At 42.9% G+C, this 22,287-nt stretch overlaps 1 protein-coding gene across 1 annotated transcript in view; it reads right to left on the reverse strand.

Moving 5' to 3' along the window:
* Nucleotides 1–22,287, reverse strand: part of LOC109927333 (SLIT-ROBO Rho GTPase-activating protein 1-like) — a 224,465-nt gene that overhangs the window by 104,178 nt on the left and 98,000 nt on the right. The window contains exon 2 of the mRNA XM_048607949.1: nt 13,015–13,210. Within this exon, the coding sequence (XP_048463906.1) occupies nt 13,015–13,210 (196 nt within the window). The remainder of the gene's footprint in view (nt 1–13,014; nt 13,211–22,287) is intronic.

Below are 22,287 nucleotides of genomic sequence, written 5' to 3' on the forward strand. Positions count from 1 at the left end.
GATGCTGCCTGGCCTGCTGTGTTCATCCAGCTCTACACCTTGTATCACAAGCAGTTATTCGCTTTGCTTCAAGAACTGTGTATTTTTAAAATTAAAAACACATCTTGTAGAGATGACTTTGGTCTTGCTCTCAGTAGGACAATTTGCAAGAAATATTAAAGGAAACACAACATTTAGGTCATCTCATACAATACAAAGGATGATTCCCCTCTACATTGGTGTTCTTGCAAATTGTCCTGATGAGTATAAGACAAAAGCTTTGACAAAACATTCTTTTCTTCCAGTATTCCAAGTTCTGTACTTGTAAAACTAATGAAATTCAAGGTGAATTTGAAAGATCGTCGGGCACTATTCAAACAGAAGCAGTAAATTTCTCGCCTTGCTGACTCATATTTATCTCTCAATCAACAGCACTGACACAAAATCTCTGGTTGTTAACACATGACTGCCATGGGGATAAACACAAATCTTTGACAGTTTTGATTTTTGATTCTAGAACAAGGGACCTGATCTGAGAAACAGGGCTAGACCGTTCAGGAGAGATGTTAGGAAGCACTACTACACACAAAGGGTGGTTTGGAACTCTCTTCCACAAATGGCAGTGGATGCTGGATCAGTTGTTAATTTCAAATCTGTGACCGACAATTTTTTTGTTAAGCAAGTATATTAAGACACACGGGTCAAAGGTAGGCATACACTCTAACCACTCAGATCTAATCTCTCTTACCCCGTCACAGACCTTCCCACAAATCTGAGATAAATTATTGTTCAGCAAAGATGTTAAAAGAAATGAGCCAAAGGCAGGCATATGAAGCTAGGCCACAGATCGGCCATGTTTGCACTAAATGGTGGATCAGGTTCAAGGGGTTGAATGGCCTACTCCTGTTTCTATGGTCCTATCAACACCCAACTGGAGGGAGCTTGATCAGATCGTTCATATAGATATCTGACAGGCAATTGGAGAAACCAGCAAAAGTTGTGGGGTTGATGGATCTAAACTTGACAGATAAATAGGAGAGGAGATGACAAGGGTCACTAAAACAAAAGCAATTCACTAATATTAATGTTAAGGGAACACTTCACTTAAGTTCTCTCATACATTATAAAGGTTGTTTTCCTTTCACATTGCAAATTGTCCTAACGAGTACACAATTAAAAGCTTCAATAAAGCATATCATTTTTTTTCCAGCAGTTGTGGAGGTAAGGCTCATTTTCCAGGTTCCATATTTTCTCACTCTGACAATAATTCTGGACACCACTCAAGATCACATCTTGCCAGGAGTAGAGGGAGAGGCTGGATAGGCTGGAGCTATTTTCACTGGAACATTGGAGGCTGAGGGGTGACCTTATAGAGGTTTATTAAATCAGGAGGGACATGGATTGAGTGAATAGCCAAGATCTTTTTCCCAGGGTAAGGGAGTCCAAAACTAGAGAGTATAAGTTTAAGGTGAGAGGGAAAGATTTAAAATGGACCTAAGGGACAACTTTTTCATGGAGAGGGTGGAATGTGTATGGAATAAGCTGCCAGAGGAAGTGGAGGAGGCTGGAACAATTACAACATTTTAAAGGCACCTGGATGGGTATATGAATAGGAAGGGTTTAGACGGATATGGGCCAAATGCTGGCAAATGGGACTAGATTAATTTAGGATACCTGGTTAACATGGAAAGTTGGACTGAAGGGACTGTTTCTGTGCTGTATGACTCTATGACAGTACTGTAGAAATGGACAGTGGTTCAGCTTGAACATAATTACAGGGCAAGTGGATATCATCAACACCACAGAGTAAAATTAGAAACATCTATTCAGTGCCAGAGCCTGCATGCGTCAGATTCCCCATTTACAAAACACTAACGAGACAACATTAGTTTCATTCTCCCACTAGCCCTATGACCTAATTTCCTTGGTGACGTGATAAGGAGACAGACACGATAGGAGATGTTTCCTGATTCAAGAGGCTGAGATACAACTATCACAACTATCTAGAAATACAGTTTTTTAAAAATCGAACTCACCCTCAGCCTGCACAGAAATGCCAGGAAAGAAACAGAATGCTCAAAACTAAATGAATCCCCTTCAAAATCCACTAGAAGTGTAAACAGCCCATTGAAGATCTGAATCTGAGGTCAGCAGGGAGTTCAACTGCATTAAGAGTCCTCTAAAAATCATCTCTCTCAATGGTGGGGAAGAACATGAGAATATTTCTTCAATTCAGATGTCGCCATGGTAACATAACTGGTACCTGACCAGGAGTAAGAATTCTGAAACACCAGCTTGGAGGAAGTAGAGGGAGAAAAAGAGCCGCCCATTTAACAACCATATTACTCAACACTATCCTGTTTCCTGAGCCTTGTCCCACAACACATGGTCAAACCTATTTGCAGCGTGGGGTCAGAGAGAGTCATAGAACAGCTAGAACAAAGAGGGTGGCTATTTAGTTCTGAGAGGATTTTAACAATTCCTCACTGCCCTACCTTTTCCTTGCCGCCTTGTAAATTTTATTTCTTTTCAACGTCCTTTTCCAAACCACCATTGGGTTGGGCCCTCCATTAAACCCTGAGGCAGTTGCTGGGTCAAAACCCTGGAACTCTCTATCGGCACTGACCTACACCAAATGGACTGCAGCGATTCAAGAAGACAGCTTACCACCATCTTCTCAATGGGCAACTAGGGATGGGCAACAAATGCCAGCCCAGCCAGCAATGCCCCTGTCCCACAAGCGAATTTTTTTAAAAAAAAAACCCAGATCCCAGCAACTGGCTTTGGAAAAAGATTTTTTCCTCACATCATCTGTGATTTCTTTGTGAACCACCCAAAATCTCCGGTTCTTGGCAGATGCAGTATAATGTGGATAAATGTGATGTTTTCCAATTGGATAGCAAATATAGGAAGGCAGATGATGATTTGAATGGCTGTATATTGAGACAGGAGAATATTTAACGAGACCTGGGTGTCCTCATGCACCCATCACTGAAAGTAAGCATGCAGCAGGCAGTAAAGAAGGCCAAATGGTATGTTGGCATTCATAGAGACAGGATTCAAGTACAGGAACAAGAATGTCTTGCTGCAGTTGTACAGGGATTTGGGGAGGCTACACCTTGAATATTGTGTGTAATTTTCGTCTCCTTATCTGAGGAAGGGTGGTCTTGCTATAGAGGGAGTGCAACGAAGGTTTACCAGATTGATTCCCAGGATGATGAGTTGACACATGATGAGAAATTGAGTTGGTTAGGATTGTATTCACTGGAGCTTAGAAGAATGGTGGGGGGCATCAGCCTCATAGAAACCCATAAAATTTTAAACAGGACTAGACAGGTTAGATGCAGGAAGGATGTTACCGAGGGTGGTGGAGTCCAGAAGTAGGGGTCAGAGTTTAAGGTTAAAGAGTAAACCTTTTAGAACTGAGATGAAGAGAAATGTCTTTACCCAGAGAGTGGTGAGCCTGTGGAATCACTGTTGTAGAATGTGGTTGAGGCCAAAAAGTTGTTTTCAAGAAGGATAAAGATATAGCTCTAGTTGCTAAAAGGATCAAGGAATATGGGAGAAAGGTGGGATTAGAGTATTGAACTTGATGATCAGCCGTGATGGTATTGTGGAGCAGGCCTGGAGGGCTGAACGGCCTACTCCTATCTTCTATGTTTCTGTGGTCCTTCTGCCAGTAGGAGCAGTTACCTCCTGCTCCCAGCCTAATGTTGTAGGTGGGGGAAAAGTGAATGGATCTGAGTTGGAGCCCCTTGCACCTACACAGGCTTCATCAATGCAACTAGCTAGAAACTGAACTGTTACAGGACTATGTTACCTCCCACTTTGGTTAAAAATAAAAAAAAACGGCCGGGATCACAGGAGATATACAGAGCAAATCGTCCAGACAATAAAAGTGGACAACAGGGATGTTGGCAAAGCTAAGCAACACAATGATTGTTCAGCTTCTGGGCCACGGAACAACCACATAAGTAACAAAAGTGTCAGTTTGGGCTCTCACTCTGTCAACGAGGCAACTAACACAGCAAAGTAACCCAACGCAATGATGCCCCAGGGTGCAAAATTCAACAAGCATCCAAGCTGAACGGGATGCTGTGGGAAATGCTCATATGAAACATTAAGGCAATTATTCACAGTCCTGGTATCCAAAAATGACCCGTGAGACTAAGGATCGCCAGACTCTTTACTCCAAGACTGAGGAAGGCTCCTTGATGAAGGGAACGTTTAAAGACTAAATGCCGAGAATCTAACGATGCTGTATTCAATCTAAATGCTAAGTACATGCATCACCATTAGCATCTAATGATACAGCATGCAGCCCAAAGCATTCAACCTGTAGACGGCTCAGCTCTGACTGGATCGTGTGGGAATAAGAGCAACGGTCTGGAAATGTGAGATCTTTAGCCCAATTTGCCAAAAGTAACTTTTAGATTAGTTTAAAATCACGGCATCATTGAAACGGTTAGTGCGCCAGTCACCCAGATGCTTGAACTAATGATCCAGAAACAGCATTTCAGATTCCACCATTTTCCACTGGACAACTTAAACTCAATTAAACAAATCTGGATTATGAGTCAAACATCAGGAATAGTGTCATTCCCACAGGACCGCAAGGGTCCTGTTCCTGAGAACCCCCGCGAACGACACAATTTGCGAGTGCAAAGCTCATTAAAGGTAGGTTTAAAATAGGTTAAAAAATAGTCAAAAATATCAAGGATATGCAATTTTTTGCCTTCAGATGTTGATTCTTGTTGTTACTTAACTTTTGGCACAGATAGGCGAATTTGCAATTTGTGATTTTGCAAATACAAAGGATTTGCAGTATAAATGATTGCTGTAAAAACCGATTTGATTCACTAATGTCTTTTAGGGAAGGATGGCTGCCATCTTTACCTGGTCTGGCCTATATGCAACTCCAGACCCAAGTCATTATGATGGATTCTTAATCACCTTCTATAAAAGACTGAGCAAGCCACTCCGCTATTTTGGGGAGTGATGGCCACATCCTAAAAATGAGCATTTAAAACAAAAGCGTTTTCCTTGGATTGTTAGTTATTGAAAAAGGCTACATGTGTGAACACCTATCAGCAATGCAACAGTTTACTGCCAGCTTAAATTGGGTTGAATCTCTGAAAAAAATAAGGCTAGTGGCTCAGACACAAGGGTCTCCTTCCTGGCTATTGGATTTGATGAAGCACAGTGTTGTTAAGTGTCACTAAATCCTGACGTGCTGATTCATAACATCATAAGATACAGGGGCAGAATCAGGCTCATTTGGCCCATCGAGCCTGCGCATTTGATATTGGCTGATATTGTTTCTCGGCCCCATTCTCCTGCCTTCTCCCTGTAACCACTGATCCCCTCACTAATCAAGAATCTACCTCTCTCTACCTTAAATATACTCAATGACTTGGCCTCCATAGCCTTCTGTGGCAATGTGTTCCACAGATTCACCACCCTCTGGCCAAAGAAATTCCTTCTCATCTCAGTTCTCAAAGGTTGTCTCTTCACCCTGGGGCAGTGCCCTCAGGTGTTAGTCCCTCCTACAAGTGGAAACATCTTCTCCACTTCTACTCTATCCAAGCCTCTCAGTATTCTGTGAGTTTCAATTATAACCATCTCCTCATCCTCCAAACACCATCAAGTACAGATCCAAAGTCCAGAACCGCTCCTCATTTGACAAGCCCTTCATTCCCAGGATCGTTCTTGTAAATATCCTATGGACCTAATAGCAAACATTTAAAGGGATACAGGCCAAACACAGGCAAATGGGACTAGTTTAGTTTTGGGAAACTTGGTCAACACTGATGAGTTGGACTGAAGAGGCTGTTTCTGTGCTGTATGACTCTATGACTCCCTCCAATGCCAGGACATCCCTCCTTAGATATGGGACCCAAAACTGCTCACAATATTCCAAATGCTGTTTGACCAGAGCTTTATACACCCTCCGCAGTACATCCATGCTCTTATATTGTAACCCTCTTGAAATGAATGTTAGCATTGCATTTAATTTCCTAAATGCCAACTGAACCTGCATGTTAATCTTAACAGAATCCTGAACTAGGACTCCCAAGTCCCTTTGTGCTTCAGATTCTGAAGGCTTTCCCTGTTTAGAAAATAGTCTATGCCTCTCTTCTTCCTACTAATGAGCTTAACCTCGTATAACCATGAGACGGGAGCAGCAGCGGGGAGAAAAGCTAGTGGTCGGAGTCCCCGTGGCCAGTGAAAGGGCTGTCTGGTTTCTCACCGGGTGGCTCCAAGTATCAGTAAAGTTGGGACAATCTGGCTAAGTCTGTTTCACAGGCTTGCTGTCAGCTTCCAGAAGCGTCAGGAATCCGCGATCTCATGCGACAAAAAAAATCTCAGTTTCACGTGATGGAAACTCTTAACACAAACAAACTAGCACCCAGACCGAACGTGTGCAACTGAGGTATGATGTTTTGAAATGCTACCTTTGTCTTCTTTCATGGGATGAGGTTGTTGTCAACAAGGCTAACATTTTTCACCCCGCCTTGAACTGAATGGCATACTGGGCAGTTAAGGCTCCACCAAATTGCAATGTGGAACTAAAACAAAGTTGCTGGAAAAGCTCGAATCAGATAGTGGCTGTAGAACCTCTCTGCTCCTATGATGCTGCTTGGCCTGCTGTGTTCATCCAGCCCTGCACCTTGTTGTGCTGGAAAAGCTCAGCAGGTCTGGCAGCATCTGTGAAGGAGAAAACAGAGTTAATGTTTCGGGTCCAGTGACCCTTCCTCAGAACAAATTGCAATATGCCCGGAGTCACATTGTAGGTCAGACCAGGTAAGGATAGCAGGTTTCCTTCCCCAATAGCGTACCAGATGAGTTTTCACACAAAAGGATGATTATCACAGTAACCATTACTGAGACTTGCTTTCAATTCCTGATTTACTAATTGCGTTTAAATTCCACCAGATGCCTTTGTGGGATTTGAACTTATATCCTCCGAGCCTGGCCTTCTGGATCACTTCATAGAGGTTTACAGCATGGAAACAGGCCCTTCGGCCCAACTTGCCCATGCTGCCCAGTTTCACTATTAAACTAGTCGCATTTGCCTGCATTTGATGCATATCCATCCATACACCTTTCTAAATGGGGGTTCTTAAATGACAAAATTGTACTCACTTCCACCACGACCTCTGGCAGCCTGTTCCAGACACTCACCACCCTCTGTGTGAAAAAAAATGTTCCCTCTGGACTTGTTTTTAATCTCTCCCTTCTCACCTTAAACCTATGCCCTCTAGTTTTAGACTCCCCTACCCTGAGGAAAAGCTGTTGGCTATCTGCCTTATGTCTGCTTCCCATGATTTTACAGACCTCTACAAGGTCACCACTCGGTCTCCTATGCTTCAAGGAAAAAGTCCCAGCCTATCCAAACTCTCCTTATAACCCAAACCTTCCAGTCCAGGTAGCATCCTAGTAAATCTTTTCTGCACTCTTTCTAGTTTAATACTTGTCAAGTGATGTTGCCATTAACACACCATGTCCCAAAACTTTCACTTCACTGATGAGTGCTTCCCTCTACTTGCACTTGTATAAAGCAACGCAATTGCCTTAAAATAGAGTAGAACCCATCAATCATTTAGAACGCCCTCAGTCAAAGTGGTTTTTATGCAGTAAGTCTAAATTATTTTTGAAAGAAGAATGCTCTAAACTTTGGCAAAGCATTGAACTGAAGAAAAATAATGTGGCTCAATCTTGTTAAAAGCGTCCTAGGGCAATCGTGAAGCAGATGGGTTTTTATTTTAAAACAACAGTGGCCAGCTGTTTAATTTCAGATTTTTTTTATTGAATTCAAATTTGGGACTTCAAATGGGATTTGAAGCCGTGTACCCAGAACATTAGCCTGGGGTAAAAGCAAGATGCTGCGGATGCCAGACATTTGGAACAAACACCGGGAACGCTGGAGAAACTCAGCAGGTCTGGCAGCATCTGTGGAGAGAGAAACTGATAGGACTCTTCTTCAGGGTTGAAGATTAGCCCAGTGCTCTGGACTACCGCTGTGCTACCGTTTCCATTGTAAAAGATTCCCTGATGAAAATAATTGGAAGAGTTCTCCCTGGTGTACCGGAAAATAAAACGTCCCTCTACTGACATCACAAAACAAAAACAGCTGGTTATTGCAACAGGAGTCACACTAGACTTGAAACGTTATCTCTGCTTTCATTTCTGCGGATCTGCTGAGGTTCTCCACCATTTTCTGTGCTCTGCTTTCCTCCCACAATCCAAAGTTGTGCAGTTTAGGGTGGATTAGCCAAGCTATATTGCCCTTAGTGTCCAGGGATGTGCAGGGTAGACGGATTAGCCATGGGAATACACAGGGTTACAGGGATAGGACAGGGTCTGGGTGAGATGGTCAGTGTGGACTTGATGAGCCAAATGGCCTGTTTCCACACTGTGGATTCTATGAAAATCACATCAGTTTTCCAGTATCTGCAGGGTTTCGCTTTTATGAGCTGCCCATGGGAGTTTGGAACTTAGAAATGGGTGCCACCTTTCCTGCTTTACAGTGACGGCAAGTCCTGGTCAGCATCCTGTGAAACAGTCTCTAAAACTGATTCGCTTCCCACCTCCTTCTTTGTTTTGAAATTCTTTCCTCTCCCCCCTGACTGCCCAATTTCACAGCCACCCAGGGGCCTGTGAACAGACTCCAAATCTCCAAGACATTTTTAAAAATGACAAGTGTCACTGGCTGCAAAAATGACCCTGTGCTATGGCATAGCCAACACACTCAGTTCAATTCAACACTTCTACACACAAAGTGTGGTGGATGTTTGGAACTCTTTACCACAAACTCCAGTGGAAGCTGGATCAGTTGGTCATTTTAAATCTGAGACAGATAATTTTTTATTACGCAAAGGTAGTCGAGTCACGGGTAAAAGGCAAGTTTATGGAGTTAGGCCACAGATCAGCCATGCTATCACCGAATTTGCAGACCAGACTCGAGGGGCTGAATGGCCTACTCCTGATCCAAGCCTGATGGTTTATGGTATATGTAAGACAAATGAAAATTTCTTTCTAATAAAAAAATGCAAAGCAGCCAAAACTCTTTCAACACTCAAGATGGGCGCCTTCATCAAAATAAAGACTAAATTGGATTTGTTGGATCTAAGCTTCCCTCAAAGCAGTGATGGCTGCGACCCAACACTGCTGCTCTGGTACTCTCTTAAGTCAGTTTATTATACAATTCCCCCAAGTCCATTTTGCTAAGCTTAAACTGATCAGCTTCAATTGTAAACCAGCTTACAAAACATCTTGTTCGCAATGCTCCCAAAGCTAAAAGCCCCTACCCCTACCCAACAAAGCAGGCTATTACAGATGGTGCCAGGGTAGGGATGAAGGGCTCTCAGTTAGGCCAAGATTTGGGGAAGGTAGGATTTTCCTCCTTATAGCAGAGAAGGTTCAGGGTGGGTCAATGGGTGGTGGGGGAGGGGTTTCAATTTAATAGTGATACTCAATATTGCAAAAGGGTTTGTTGGAAGGAATGACAAAACTAAAATGACAAATGGGTGGCACGGTGTCTCAGTGGTTAGCACTGCTGCCTCGCAGCATGGGGAACCTGGGTTTGATTCCAGCTTTGGACGGTTGTGTGTGGAGTTTGCATGTTCTCCACGTGTGGCTTTCCGCGGGTGTTCCTGTTTCCTCCCACAGTCCAAAGATGTGCAGGTCAGGTGAATTGGCCACGCCAAATTGCCCATAGTGTCCAGGGATCTACAGGCTAGGTAGATTTTCCATGGGAAATGCACGGTTACAGGGCTAGGGTAGGAGGCTGTGTCTGGGTGGGATGTTCTGAGTTCCGTGTAAACTCGATGGGCTGAATGGCCTCTTTCCACACTGCAGGGATTCTATGAAAATTAGCTGGTGGGTCAGGAACCAGGTGACTTAGATTTCAGACTGTTGTCAAAAATAATGAGAGGAAGAGATTTTTTTGATGGAGTAAGATCTTGATGATTTGAAAGGCAGTGGAAGCAGTTTTGTTTTGTAGGCAACTTCCACAACGAAATGGGATATATGCTTGAGACAGACAAACATTGATTTTGAGCAATTCTTTAATGGGATGTGGACATTGCTGGTCCGGCCAGTCAGTTGAGAGCCAACTATGTTGTTGCAGTTCTGGAGTCACATGTAGTTCAAAACCAGATTGGTTTTTACAGCAACATTACATGGTCACCATTACTGAGACTTCCTCTCAATCCCACTTTTTTTCTTAACTGATTTCCAAACTCCACCAGTTGCCTCGTGGGATTTACCTCAGTGATACCCTCAAGCAATAGTCTGACCATCTGTGGAGAGATTAACATTTCAAATCCAGTGACCCTACAAGGGTCTGTTCCTATGCTGTATGATTCTGACTCTGACTCAGCTGGGAGGTCATGTTGTGGCTGTACAGGACATTGGTTAGGCCACTTTTGGAACACTGAGTTCAATTCTGGTCTCCCTGTCATAGGAAAGATGTTGTTGAACTTGAAAGAGTGCAGAAAAGGTTTACAAGGATGTTACCAGGGTTGGAGGGTTTGAGCTATAGGGAGAGGCTGAATAGTCTGGGGCTATTTTCCCTGGAGCATTGGAGGCTGAGGGGTGACCTTATAGAGGTTTATAAAATCATGAGAGGCATGGAAAGGGTGAATAGCTACAGTCTTTTCTCCAGGGTAGCGGAGTCCAAAACTAGAGGGGCATAGGTTTAAGGTGAAAGGGAGAAGATTTAAAAGAGACCCAAGGGGCAATTTTTTCACACAGAGAGTGGTGTGTGTGTGTTTGTGTGTGGAATGAGCTGCCAGAGGAAGTGGTGGAGGCTGGTACAATTACAACATTTAAAAGGCATTCTGATGGGTGTATGAATAGGAAGGGTTAGAGGGATATGGGCCAAATGCTGGCAAATGGGAATAGATTAATTTAGGATATCTAGTTGGCATGGATAAGTCAGACCAAAGGGTCTGTTTCCATGCTGTATGACTAACTAAAGTATGAAGAATCATTACAGATTTGAAATGTTAACTCTGTTTCTCTCTCCACAGATGCTGTCAAATCTGCTGAGAATCTTTTCATCTCTGCCAGAAAAACATTCAAGTACTGTCCTCTCCTTCCGCCGGCTTATCAGGAAAAGAGTTCCAAAGACTCTCCAACCCTCAAGTAAAAGAAATTCATCCCATTTCTTTCTTAAACCCCACTCCAATGATCATTTCAGGTAATAGTTGAGATAACTTTCTCTAAAGTGCCTCTAACACATTTGAGCTATGCCTAGGGAGGTTAAAAATCACACAACACCAGGTCATAGTCCAACAGGTTTACGTGAAGATACAAGTTTTCGGAGTCTTGTCTTTCTTCAGGTGTCTGAAGCTTGTGTCTTCACATAAACCTGTTGGACTATACCCGGATGCTGTGTGATTTTTGACCTTTCTAGGCATAGCTCAAATGTGGGGACCTGAAGAAGAAGCACAAATCTGAAAGCTTGAGCCTTGAAATAAACCTGTTGGACTATAACCTGGTGTCGTGTGATTTTCGATCTTGTCCACCCCAGTCCAACAGCGGCACTTCCACATCATGGCCAGGAAGAGCAGGGGAACTGTCTCCAGCCGATACTTAAGCTTCAATCAGCATCCAGTTAAAAAGCCCACATTATCTGGTCATTATCACATTACTAATGTGTTTCCTACATTACAAGGGGGATTGAGTTTCAAGAGGTCATCGTTAACTGCAAACTGCATGTCCTGAGGTAATGGAAGCCATTATCTAAATCCAAGTGCTTTGCTTTTCTTTCTGACATAGAATTATAAAACTTATTCTGTCCGCTGAGTTGTGTGTTGCTTTGAAAGAGAGGTCTAACTAGTATGGCACCCTTGTTCTTTCTTGACAGCAAAAAACAGGGAGTGCTGGAGAAACTCAGCAGGTCTGGCAGCATCCTGCAGAGAGAAAGCAGAGTTCATGTTTTGAGTTTAATATGACTAAGGGGCAGTGGACTGGAAACGTTAACTCTGCTTTCTCTTTCAGAAGCTGCCAGATCTGCTGAGCTTCTCCAGCACTCCTTGTGTTAGATTTAGATTTCCAGCATCAATAGGATTTGCTTTTAGTGGATAGATTCTTGTTCAGCAAGAGGCTGAAAGGTTATCAGGGAAAGGCAGGAACGTTAATTTGAGGTTACAGTCACATCAGCTACAATTTTATTGCATGGCGGAGCAGGCCTGAGGGGCAGGATAACCTACTCCTGCACTTAATTTGTATGTTCATACAGGAGGCATGGTGGCTCAGTGGTTAGCACTGATGCCCCCACAGCGCCAGAAACCCGGGTTCAATTTCAGCCTGGGCATCAGCCTGTGTAGAGTTTGCACGTTCTCCCTGTGCCTGCGTGGGATTCTTCCAGACGCACCAGTTTCCTCCCACAGTCCAAAGAAGTGCAGGTTAGGTGGACTAGCCACGGGAAATGCAGAGTGACAGGGACTGGGTGGGATGCTCTTTGGAGGGTCAGTGTGGATTTGACGGGTCAAATTGCCTGCTTCCACACTGTAGGGATTCAATGATTTATACACAGGACTTTTCACATTCACCAGAGGGACAGACAGGGTCTCTGTTTAATGTCTGATAGAACAGCACCCTCTCAGTGCTTTGCAGGGCGTGAGGGTGAAGTTTTGTGACTTCAACCTGTAACTATCTCCTGACTCAGATTCAATTGCACAGTTTGGCAAAAATATAAAACATCCAAATCTTCAAAGCGTGCCACCACGTTCCTGAAGAATTCAGAAGTTAACACATAATTCACCAGATTCCCAACAGATTTAATGCATTTGTCATCATCCAACACTGTCTTGTCAAATGGAAAACTGTCCCTGCCTTGAAACAATGCATGAAGCTACTGAGTAATAAACTGTCAGGAAACAGTTAAAACACAGACTGAATGGACAGAATTAACATTTCACTGTTTGCTTCCCAGCATACAAAATGCTGAAACGCAGATCTGAAGAAGAAAGAAAATCAAGGCATTTCGAATCCCAGTCTTCACAGGAGGAAAAAAGCTCTTACTTGTACTGCTGATGGTCCTTTGTACTCCGGGTTTTTGCCATGAATCTCTCAGCCAGTTTCTCCAAGTTTCGGGAATACTCCATTTCAATTTCAGACTTCTTGCGGAAGAAATCCTGGAGGTCCTGGAGGAGTTGAACCCTCATCTCTGTCTGCTGCTCCAAGCATTTCAGTTGCTCGACTAACTGAGCTCGTATTTCTGCAAGTAAACAGTCACAGAGCTGGTTAGCAGCCTCATCAGTTTCCTTTCAAAATAGACCGCGGCTCTGACAATGCTTATTTTTAAAGGTTGTAGAACATCAACTCCAGTCTCTATCAGAGACTGAAGTTACAAAATTCCAGATTAGACATTTCCAGTCCTTCTGGGGGAGAACAAGAACAGGCTTTAATTTTGCAAACAGACACCAAAAAGAGTAAAAACCACATTGCACTAAACCCAAGCACAATTGTTTTCAACTTGAGGTTCAAATTCTCCAAAACTCTGCTACATGATTAAACACTGATCATCTGCAAACATCCTTTTGCGATGTTTCACAGAAACATGCACACAGTTGATATTCTATGAATTTGCACTCAATCTCATCTGGTAAACAATTTAAACAACATCAGATTATGGCAATCATTCACTTTTGTGGGAAGGTGAAGGCAGATTATTAGACATTAATTGGTTTGGCAAAGTGGCTACAGAGAAGCACTTTGCAAGGCAGTGATACCTTTAAGCTTCCCAGAAAGGAGTTTTACGTGTCTCATTATACCCTCCGCCAAGCACCGGTCTTGTACTGCAATTGTGAAATTATGCTAGCTCTGACTTCAGCAAATCCTACGTAGCTTGGTGAATGATGATATATGAGACGGAGACTAAGTTAATGGCTACAACAAAATGATTAAACGCGTAGGTTATTGGTTGACATTCATCACATGATGAGAGTTGATGTGTATTCAGACAAATGAAAACAAAAATTGTACTCTCCAATTGTCTAGGCTTTTCATCAATTTTGTTTATCCATAATCGCCGAACATCGAGACAAGCTGCACAGGCAGTTCAGTTTCAGCTGGGATAGTCAGTAAAGTCAGAACTGTGAGGGACAGCCCTCATCTCTAAAGCAAGCAGTGGCCTTAAAAGCGCTGCAAATCTGCTGATGCAGCACCACTGTCGGAATTGTAATAGAGAAAATAATAAAGAGCACACAGGGGGCTGTTGAGATTGACAAGTCATGCTGGGCTGTTATATCATATACAATTTTATCAGGAAGAAGAAGACAAGTCTTGCACGTGACTCACTTCTCTTTCGATTGAGATACAATACGTCTTTATTCTAGCACACAGCACAGTGGGTTGTGAAAAGAAGTTATATAATGTAGAATTATGTATTTTACCACAAAATGCTGATATTTCCTACTTGTGATTCATCTCACATTCTTCATGTACAATTTTTAAATGTGCAGACTTTTAGATGCAACAAGCTCATAAACGTCAGAAATTGCTTGAAAAGCTCAGCAGTTTGGCAGCGGTTAACTCTGCTTTCTCTCCACAGATGCTACCAGAACTGCTGAGCTTTTCCAGCACTTTCTGTTTTGCTTCTGTCTTATAGCATCCACCATTCTTTAGGTTTTTATTTTGTAATGATTAACAAATTGTTTTATTTGCATTTATTAAATGTGTCACTTGTAGCTCAGTGTCGAAAGCTCTCGCCTCCTTGTCAGAAGGGGCTGGAGCCCAGGTTAACACTCCCAGTGCAGTACTAACAGAGCGCTGCATTGTCAGGGGTGCCGTATTTCTGATGCAACATTAACCCATGGCTGGCAGAAAAGATCTCACATCACTATTTTGGAAGTGGTTATGGGAGTTCTCCCTAATGGCCTGAACGATTCCTCAAACAACATCCCGAAATGAAACTGGATTTTCCAGCACTTGCGTCATTGCTGACAGTATGAGCGCGCTGTGTACAGACTGGCTGCCCTGTTTCCCGCACTACAATAGGGCCTGCACTTCAAAAACTCTTTAGTGGCTGTAAAGCTAATGGAATTGAAGCTAAATTATTAACCTGGTTAGGTAATTAGCCGACTGGAGACAGACATGGCAGGCAAAGTGACACCCTTATTGGCAGGATCTGATGTCGTCACCCATAAGAATTTGTGTTGGTGTCTCAACTATTTATTATCTGTGATACTCTTTACTTCAAGGGAAGCATACTAATCACGCATAAGGATTGCTGAAACAATACACCAGCTCTTTATGTGAAGATAAGACTGTATACTGATTTTGTTCACTTACTGAGAGTGAAACGGGGGGCATCACAGTGGCTCAGTGGTTAGCACTGCTGCCTAACAGTACCAGGGACCCAGGTTTGATTCCAGCCTCAGGGTGACTGTCTGCATGGAGTTTGCACATTCTCCCTGTGTCTGCATAGGTTTCCTCTGGGTGCTCTGGTTTCCTCCCACAGTCCGAAGATGTGCAGATTAGGGTGGATTGGCCATGCTATATTGCCCATAGTATCCAGGGATGTGCAGGCAAGGTGGATTAGCCATGGGAAATGCAGGGTTACAGGGGTAGGGTAGAAGGGTGAGTCTGGATGAGATGTTCTTCGGAGGGTCGGTGTGGACTCAATGGGCCAAATGGCCTGCTTCTACACTGTAGGGATTCTATGATCCTTCTTCAAATCTATGAAATACAATACATCTGACTTCTACTGGAGCTGCTTATAGACTGCCTTCAAGTCACAGGTCTAATATATCCTGTTGAGGTGGTAATTAATATGAAATATACTTTTATCAAGGGAAGGAAGACAAGTCTTGCACATGACTTAATTCTCTTCCAATTGAGATACAAAAAAAATTATTTGGTATTAATGATATTAATTTAAGATACATCTCTTGAAGGAATATGCACATCATATCATCTAAGCTCTTAATGTGATAGGATGGAAAGCCACATGTTCAAATTTGCTAATGACGTAGAAAAAGGCACGATTATAGGCACTGTAGAGGACAGTGTAAAAATTACAAAGAGATATTGAGTGGTTAAGTGACAAATCTATGGGCAAAACAGTGGTAACTGGATTTCAGTTTGGACAACCGTGATGCAATTCACTAATTAAAACTGAAAAACATTAAAACTGAAAATAGCACTTGTGGAGTACATCAGAATTACATGTGTATAGTGATGACGACAATGTTGCATGATTAAGTAGAGAGAAGTGGATGGAAGCAGACGTTCTAACCTGGTGCTGAGGGAATGCGTGCATACAACAAGCCGTAAATAGAGAGGAGAGCTCTTACAGAAATTTCCCTGGATCACTCTGGGAGACTAAATGGAGTTAAATCCCAATCTTACAACAGCACTTACAAAATGGTGAAACACTAGAAACAGTGGAGGCTTGTTCATTAAAATGACATGAACAGGCAGAAAATAATCAAAAAGGTAAATGGGATGCTGGCCTTTGTGTCTAGAGAATACGAGGGATAGGACTCAGAATTCAATAACGCAGAACTCTAGTTTCAGAAACTAACATGGCAAGCAGTAATTGACATAGATCAGTTGCTGATTTTGGAATGGGAGACTGGTAGATTTTTGATAGCTGCTGGTCATAAAGGTTATAGGGTAAAATTATTTGCAGTTGTCTCACAGATCAGACTGGTTTCTTTGAATGGTGGAACAAGCGTGGGACAGGGCAGAGGCTGAAGACTGGCTTTTATTCCTACCTTCCTGTGAAACACTATAATGTCGAATTTATGAAAGATGCAATACAAATGCATTCTTTTCCTTTCTTTAAAAAAACCCTTGGATAAATTAGTAAAACCCTTGGATCAGAATGAACATTCCTCACAAGAGTTCAAACACACTGCATATTTTTCTTTCAGAAAACGAGAAATGATCGCAAGCAAAATGCCAGCCAGGACATTAAAACCAGCTATAATCAAAGCCACTGTACTCACACATTGTAGGAGGGGAGAAGTGTTATTGGGATAAATGTCGGGGCTTTCTGCTGACACTGTGAATACTTAGAAAGAAAAGGTCCTGAATTGGAGGATTTGGGTTTAGTGGAGCTCCTGTGAGGTACAGCAATAGGGTAAAAAAAAGTCACGCTGCTGTCTAAGTAAACAGGCACCATCATTCCCCTGTTTGCCTTCTGTGAATCATGTAAATGGATCAACAGGAGTTGCTGACCACAGGGTCTGGAACAATTGCTGGGAGCTGTAATCACAGCAGCGAGAAATACCAATCAGATCATGAATGCTTTTTGGTCATCATCTCGACACTCTAACTTCACTGGAATTAGGGACTTCCCATCATTTCTAACTACTCAGCTACTCGGAAAGATGTGACAACAATTTAAGGAATGGGAAATAGAACAGACTCTTCTGTTCTGTTGTGCTACCCTGATGCACTTGTATGGTATGATCTGCCTGTAAAACACGTAAACAACACTTTTCACTGTACCTTGGTACGTGTGACAATAATAATTCAAATCAAATCAAATCTTTTCTAGCCCAATAACAAATTGATAAAGTCTGTCCAGTCCATAAACCTAACCAATAATGGCAGCCCTTTTGGCTTGGCTGATGTGGGATTGGAACAATATTTAAGTCAACATCCACATGCTACTTATTCCTAACTCCCTTCCCAGCAGCATTAATAATCTAGAACATGCAAACTGCAGCGAATCAACGCAGCAGCTCAACCACCACCCCCTTCTGAAAAGGCAGCGGAGGCAGAGTCCTCAAGCATTTTTGTGGCAGGGCTGGTTAGATTCTTATAAAGCTAGTGGATGAAAGGTTACTCAGAGTAGGGAAGAACGTAGGTGTGATATTACAATCAGGTCAGCCATGATCCTATTGAATGGCAGAACAGTCTCAAGGGGCCGAATGTTTGTACGCTCTCAAAGGTGATTAGATCTGAGCAGCAAATAAAACCAAAATACTGCAGATGATGGAAATCTGGAACAAGCACAGAAAGAGCTGGAGAAACTCAGTCAGTCTGGCACTGTCTTGGTAACAGGAACAGTTAACATTTTGAGCCGATATGACTCTTGTTCAGAAGTAAAAGAGGCTGGAAAATGGTGGCTTTTATGCTGTGGGAGGAAGAGACAGTAGAACGGATGATGAGCACAGCAAAAGACAAAGGGGTTACTAATGGTAAATAAAAGCCGAAAGAACTGTGATGCTGTAAATCAACAACAAAGACAAGTTGCTGGAAAAGTCCAGCAGGTCTGGCAGCATCTGTGAAGGGAAAAAACAGAGTTAACGTTTTGGGTCCGGTGACCCTTCCGCAGAACTCTGTTGTGGTTACTAATGGTGCTGAAGGAAAGATAGAGATGTAAAATAGGTGCAAATGAAGGCATAAAACAGAGAAAATGGGCCTGCTCTGTTGAGTATAGAAGAGGATAACTGAATGCCAGGCAAAGTGCCAAATTAAGGAAATAAGATGGAGAACGAAGCCTTCCTTAACATTCACAACCGTTTCCTTGTTTAGAATTTATAGCACAGTGGCAGGCCATTCTGCCCAACAAGTCAATGCTGGCCTTTATGTTTCATGGAAACTTTCTCCCCTCCATCTCACTTCACTAACTCAGGTGAACATGGTGATGTCATGGTATTGTCACTGGACCAGTCATTCAGCGGTTGAGGCTCACAGTCTGGGGCATGGGTTCAAATCCCACCTTCTCCCCCCACTCCATGGCAGCCGGGAGAATTAATAGATCTGGAATTAAAAGCTAATCTCTGTAATTGTAACCAAAGAAATATCTTGGGCGTTCAGGGAAGGCAATCTTCCATCCTTACCTCCGACCTGCATCTGACTCTAGACTCTAGACTCATAGCAAAGTGCTCTCTTGAAATAGAAAGTAGAACATTACAGCGCAGTACAGGCCCTTCGGCCCGCGATGTTGCGCCAACCTGTGAAATGGTCTAACAGGCCACTCAGTTCAACAACTGTTGGGAATAAATGAATTGGAAGAACGATTCTGGCAAGGAAGGATGATCTCTAGTTTTTGGGGCAGGGATGCCACTATCAAAACTATAAGATGCAGGTGTAGAAGTAGGCCATTCAGCCCATCGAGTCTGCACCATCTTGCAATGAGATCATGGTTGATCTGATAATCCTCAAGACCAATTTCCTGCCAATTCCCCATAACCCTGAATTCCCCATCTGTTTAAAAATCATTCCATTCAGCCTTAAATATACTTACCAACCGAGTCGCAACAGACTTCTGCTGTAAAGAATTCCACAGATAAATTCCCCTCTGAGAGATGAAATGGATCATCATCTCTGTCTTTATTGTGTGACCACTTATTCTGAGATTATGCCATCTGGTCCTACCCTCTCCCACAAGGGGAAACAACCTCTCCACATCTCCTCTGACAAGATCCCTTTTATGTTTCAACAAGATTGCCTCTCGTTCTTCTAAACTCCAATGACTACAGGCCCAACCTACTCAACCTCTCCTCATCAGACAGAACCTTCCATACCTGGTATCAACCTAGTGAACCATCTCTTGACTTCCGCCAATGCCAGTATGTCTTTCCTTAGACAAAGGGCCCGAAACTGTTCATACCATTCCAACTGTGGTCTTGCTTTAGTGTCAACATTTTCCATTGCAAGTTGCCAGCTCAGGATTTCCAACTGATCTATGCTATGTCAACTGCTATACGGCAATGAGAGTTCTGGGTGCTAGACCTCACCACAGTGGGAGGTTCAGGCATTTTTCTCCCATTCCATTTCCCTTTAGTACAAGGGAAAAAAAATCATGTATTAGTCAATTTTGGACAGCACTAAAGGCTCTTTGCTGGTGCAAAGTAACATTGTGTCAAACTCTCCCTCCTGCACATGTTCGTGCAAGAAATATAAACAGAAAATGTATCAAGAACAGACATCAATAAATGGAAAAGAAATCCTGGAGCAGGACACAAACCCAAATATGTCTGACTCATAGGTTAGTGTGTGACCCAGTGAACTGTGTCATGTAATGAAGAGAACTAAATGAGTAATTTTGCTTTCAGTAAGTCTTTAAGTAGGTTGACTCACCTCGGTAAGGACAGAATAGACCAGGTGTAAATTTCCCTTACAATTTTGTTGACATGTTTAGTCGACAAAATATACTGGGCAACTCTTGCAGCAGTGTTCCTGGCGGCACTTGGTTTAACCAGGAAGCCTGATGTCCATCGTCCACTACCCTTCACCACATCTCATAACAGCAGTAAAATAAATCATTTACTGAAAGTAGAGTTAATTATGCCTTCCCAAATGAACTCCACTGTGTGTGTATGCATATATCGCAGATTTGTTGAGGTTTCGATACACATCAGGCTGTGGCTAACACCCATCAGAGTCGCTGAGCTTAACTCTTTGAGTTTACTCCACATGTTACATCATCAAGCTCAGGAGAGAGGGCTTGCTCTCTCTCCATGGATGCTGTCTGACCCACTGTGATCTCCAGCATTTGCTGTTTTCAGAGAGGGGGAAAGGATGCTGGAGTAGAAAGAAAGAATGGGAAAGAAAGAGAATAGAGGGCAGGGTAGAAGGAACTGTTTATGTGAATCTGAAATGGTTGCAATGTAAGATGCATGACAAATATATTTTAATATCATTCATTCTGGATTTTGAATGAGTGGCATATGGGGTTTTCTGAATGGGTCCAATGATTAACTTGTAACCATGGTGATTTCTTTTAGGTTGTAGACTTGCTCGCCGAGCCATTGTGTTTGATTGTAGACGTTTCATCACAGAACTGGCAGCGATGCCAACCACCCCAGCAAACTGAGGTATATAATTAACAAGCGGGACAGAACACCGACACTTCACCGGAGGCGCACTGACGATGTTACCTAGCAAGGTGTCAAAACATCTGCAATCAAACATCTGCAAGTCTACAACCTCATCCATAACCTGATTTCTTTTAAAACAACGTATTAGAGAGTTGCCATGAAGAGTAATGGGCTTTTGTTTACATTAGGAGAATTTATGAGTGAATAAAGTCAACAGTGTACATATTAGGCTTTAAGATAGAAGACTCAGGACTAGTTTTTGTTTGGCCTCGGGGAAACATCCATACCCAGGAAAAAAAATGCTTTCAGGTTTAGTTTGAGGCAGCTTTGCAGAAGTCTGGGCTGAAGCTGAATGTGTGAAAGAGTTGTTTCTGACAAAGGGAAGTAGCTTAGGACTGTTAAGAAGAAATTATCTTAGGATAAATAACTTAATTTTTTAAAAGGTCCAGGTCAGAAGTGTTTGCTTAAAAATCCTGAAGGGGTTATTTGAAACTGAGAAAGTCTATGCTCAATTGTACGAATGCTCCAGAAAGATGCCATGTATTCTCAAAATGGGAAAGAGAAACCAGAGTTAAATGAAGCCATGTAGATGTGACACAGAAGGGAATTCTCTCTGGTACAGAGAGCCTGGTACTTGACAGCTAAACCTGAGGCCATCTGGGATAAAATCAAACATCTGGTCACGTCATTTGGGAGTGTGACATTAGTGTATCACCAGGCTTCTCCCAGGCCTTGGCAACATGACTCTTAGGCACATGGTCAGCTTTATGATGCTGTTCAGATCTCGGTTCATTTCTCAAGCACTACTGGGTGCTGTTCGATTTAACATCTGGCAGGGGGATTCTCTCTGACCCAGCAACAAATCAGTGGCTGCCACACTTGGCACACAACAGAAGTGCTCACCCTTTAGCATCCAACCCTCCCTTCCTTTTATTGGCAGAATCCACCCAACAGTGAGCAATGGCTGACTCCAAGCTGCCAGCCCTAGAGAGAAGGTGAGATTGAATGTGAGAGAAAGAAAACAAGAAAGTAGCAAAACACGGGTAAGCTAGAGAGAGGGAAAGAGAGCAAGAGAGACGTGCGAAAGAGCAGACGTGAGAAACGGTAAGCTAGGAAGAGAAACTGAGAGCGAGGGTAGGCCAGAACGAGAGGGAGCAAACAAAAAAGGGCAGAGTAGAGAAGAATAGACAGAACCTCAGCAAGTACAAGAGAAAACCAGTGAAGGTGAGTAAAAGCAAGCCTTTTATTTATATGGCCACTGGATGTCTCAGCCCATGAAAGCCAGTGGCCAGATTGTGGACCTCAGGCTCTGACATAATGCAATGCAATAGCAAGCAGTCAATCATCTGTTTCCATGAAAACATTGACCAGGATCCCCTGCTCTTTGTCAAAACAGTTACCACGAGATCCTTTCCATGCACTTGACATAAGGGCTTTGCTATTACACCATTGCCAAATGTCAGAGACGGGGTACAGTGGAGAAGCATCAGGGAGGAGTCAGAGAAGCGGGCGG

Source organism: Rhincodon typus, chromosome 18 (assembly GCF_021869965.1).
Source record: "Rhincodon typus isolate 14 chromosome 18, sRhiTyp1.1, whole genome shotgun sequence".
Classification (NCBI taxonomy): Eukaryota; Metazoa; Chordata; class Chondrichthyes; order Orectolobiformes; family Rhincodontidae; genus Rhincodon; species Rhincodon typus.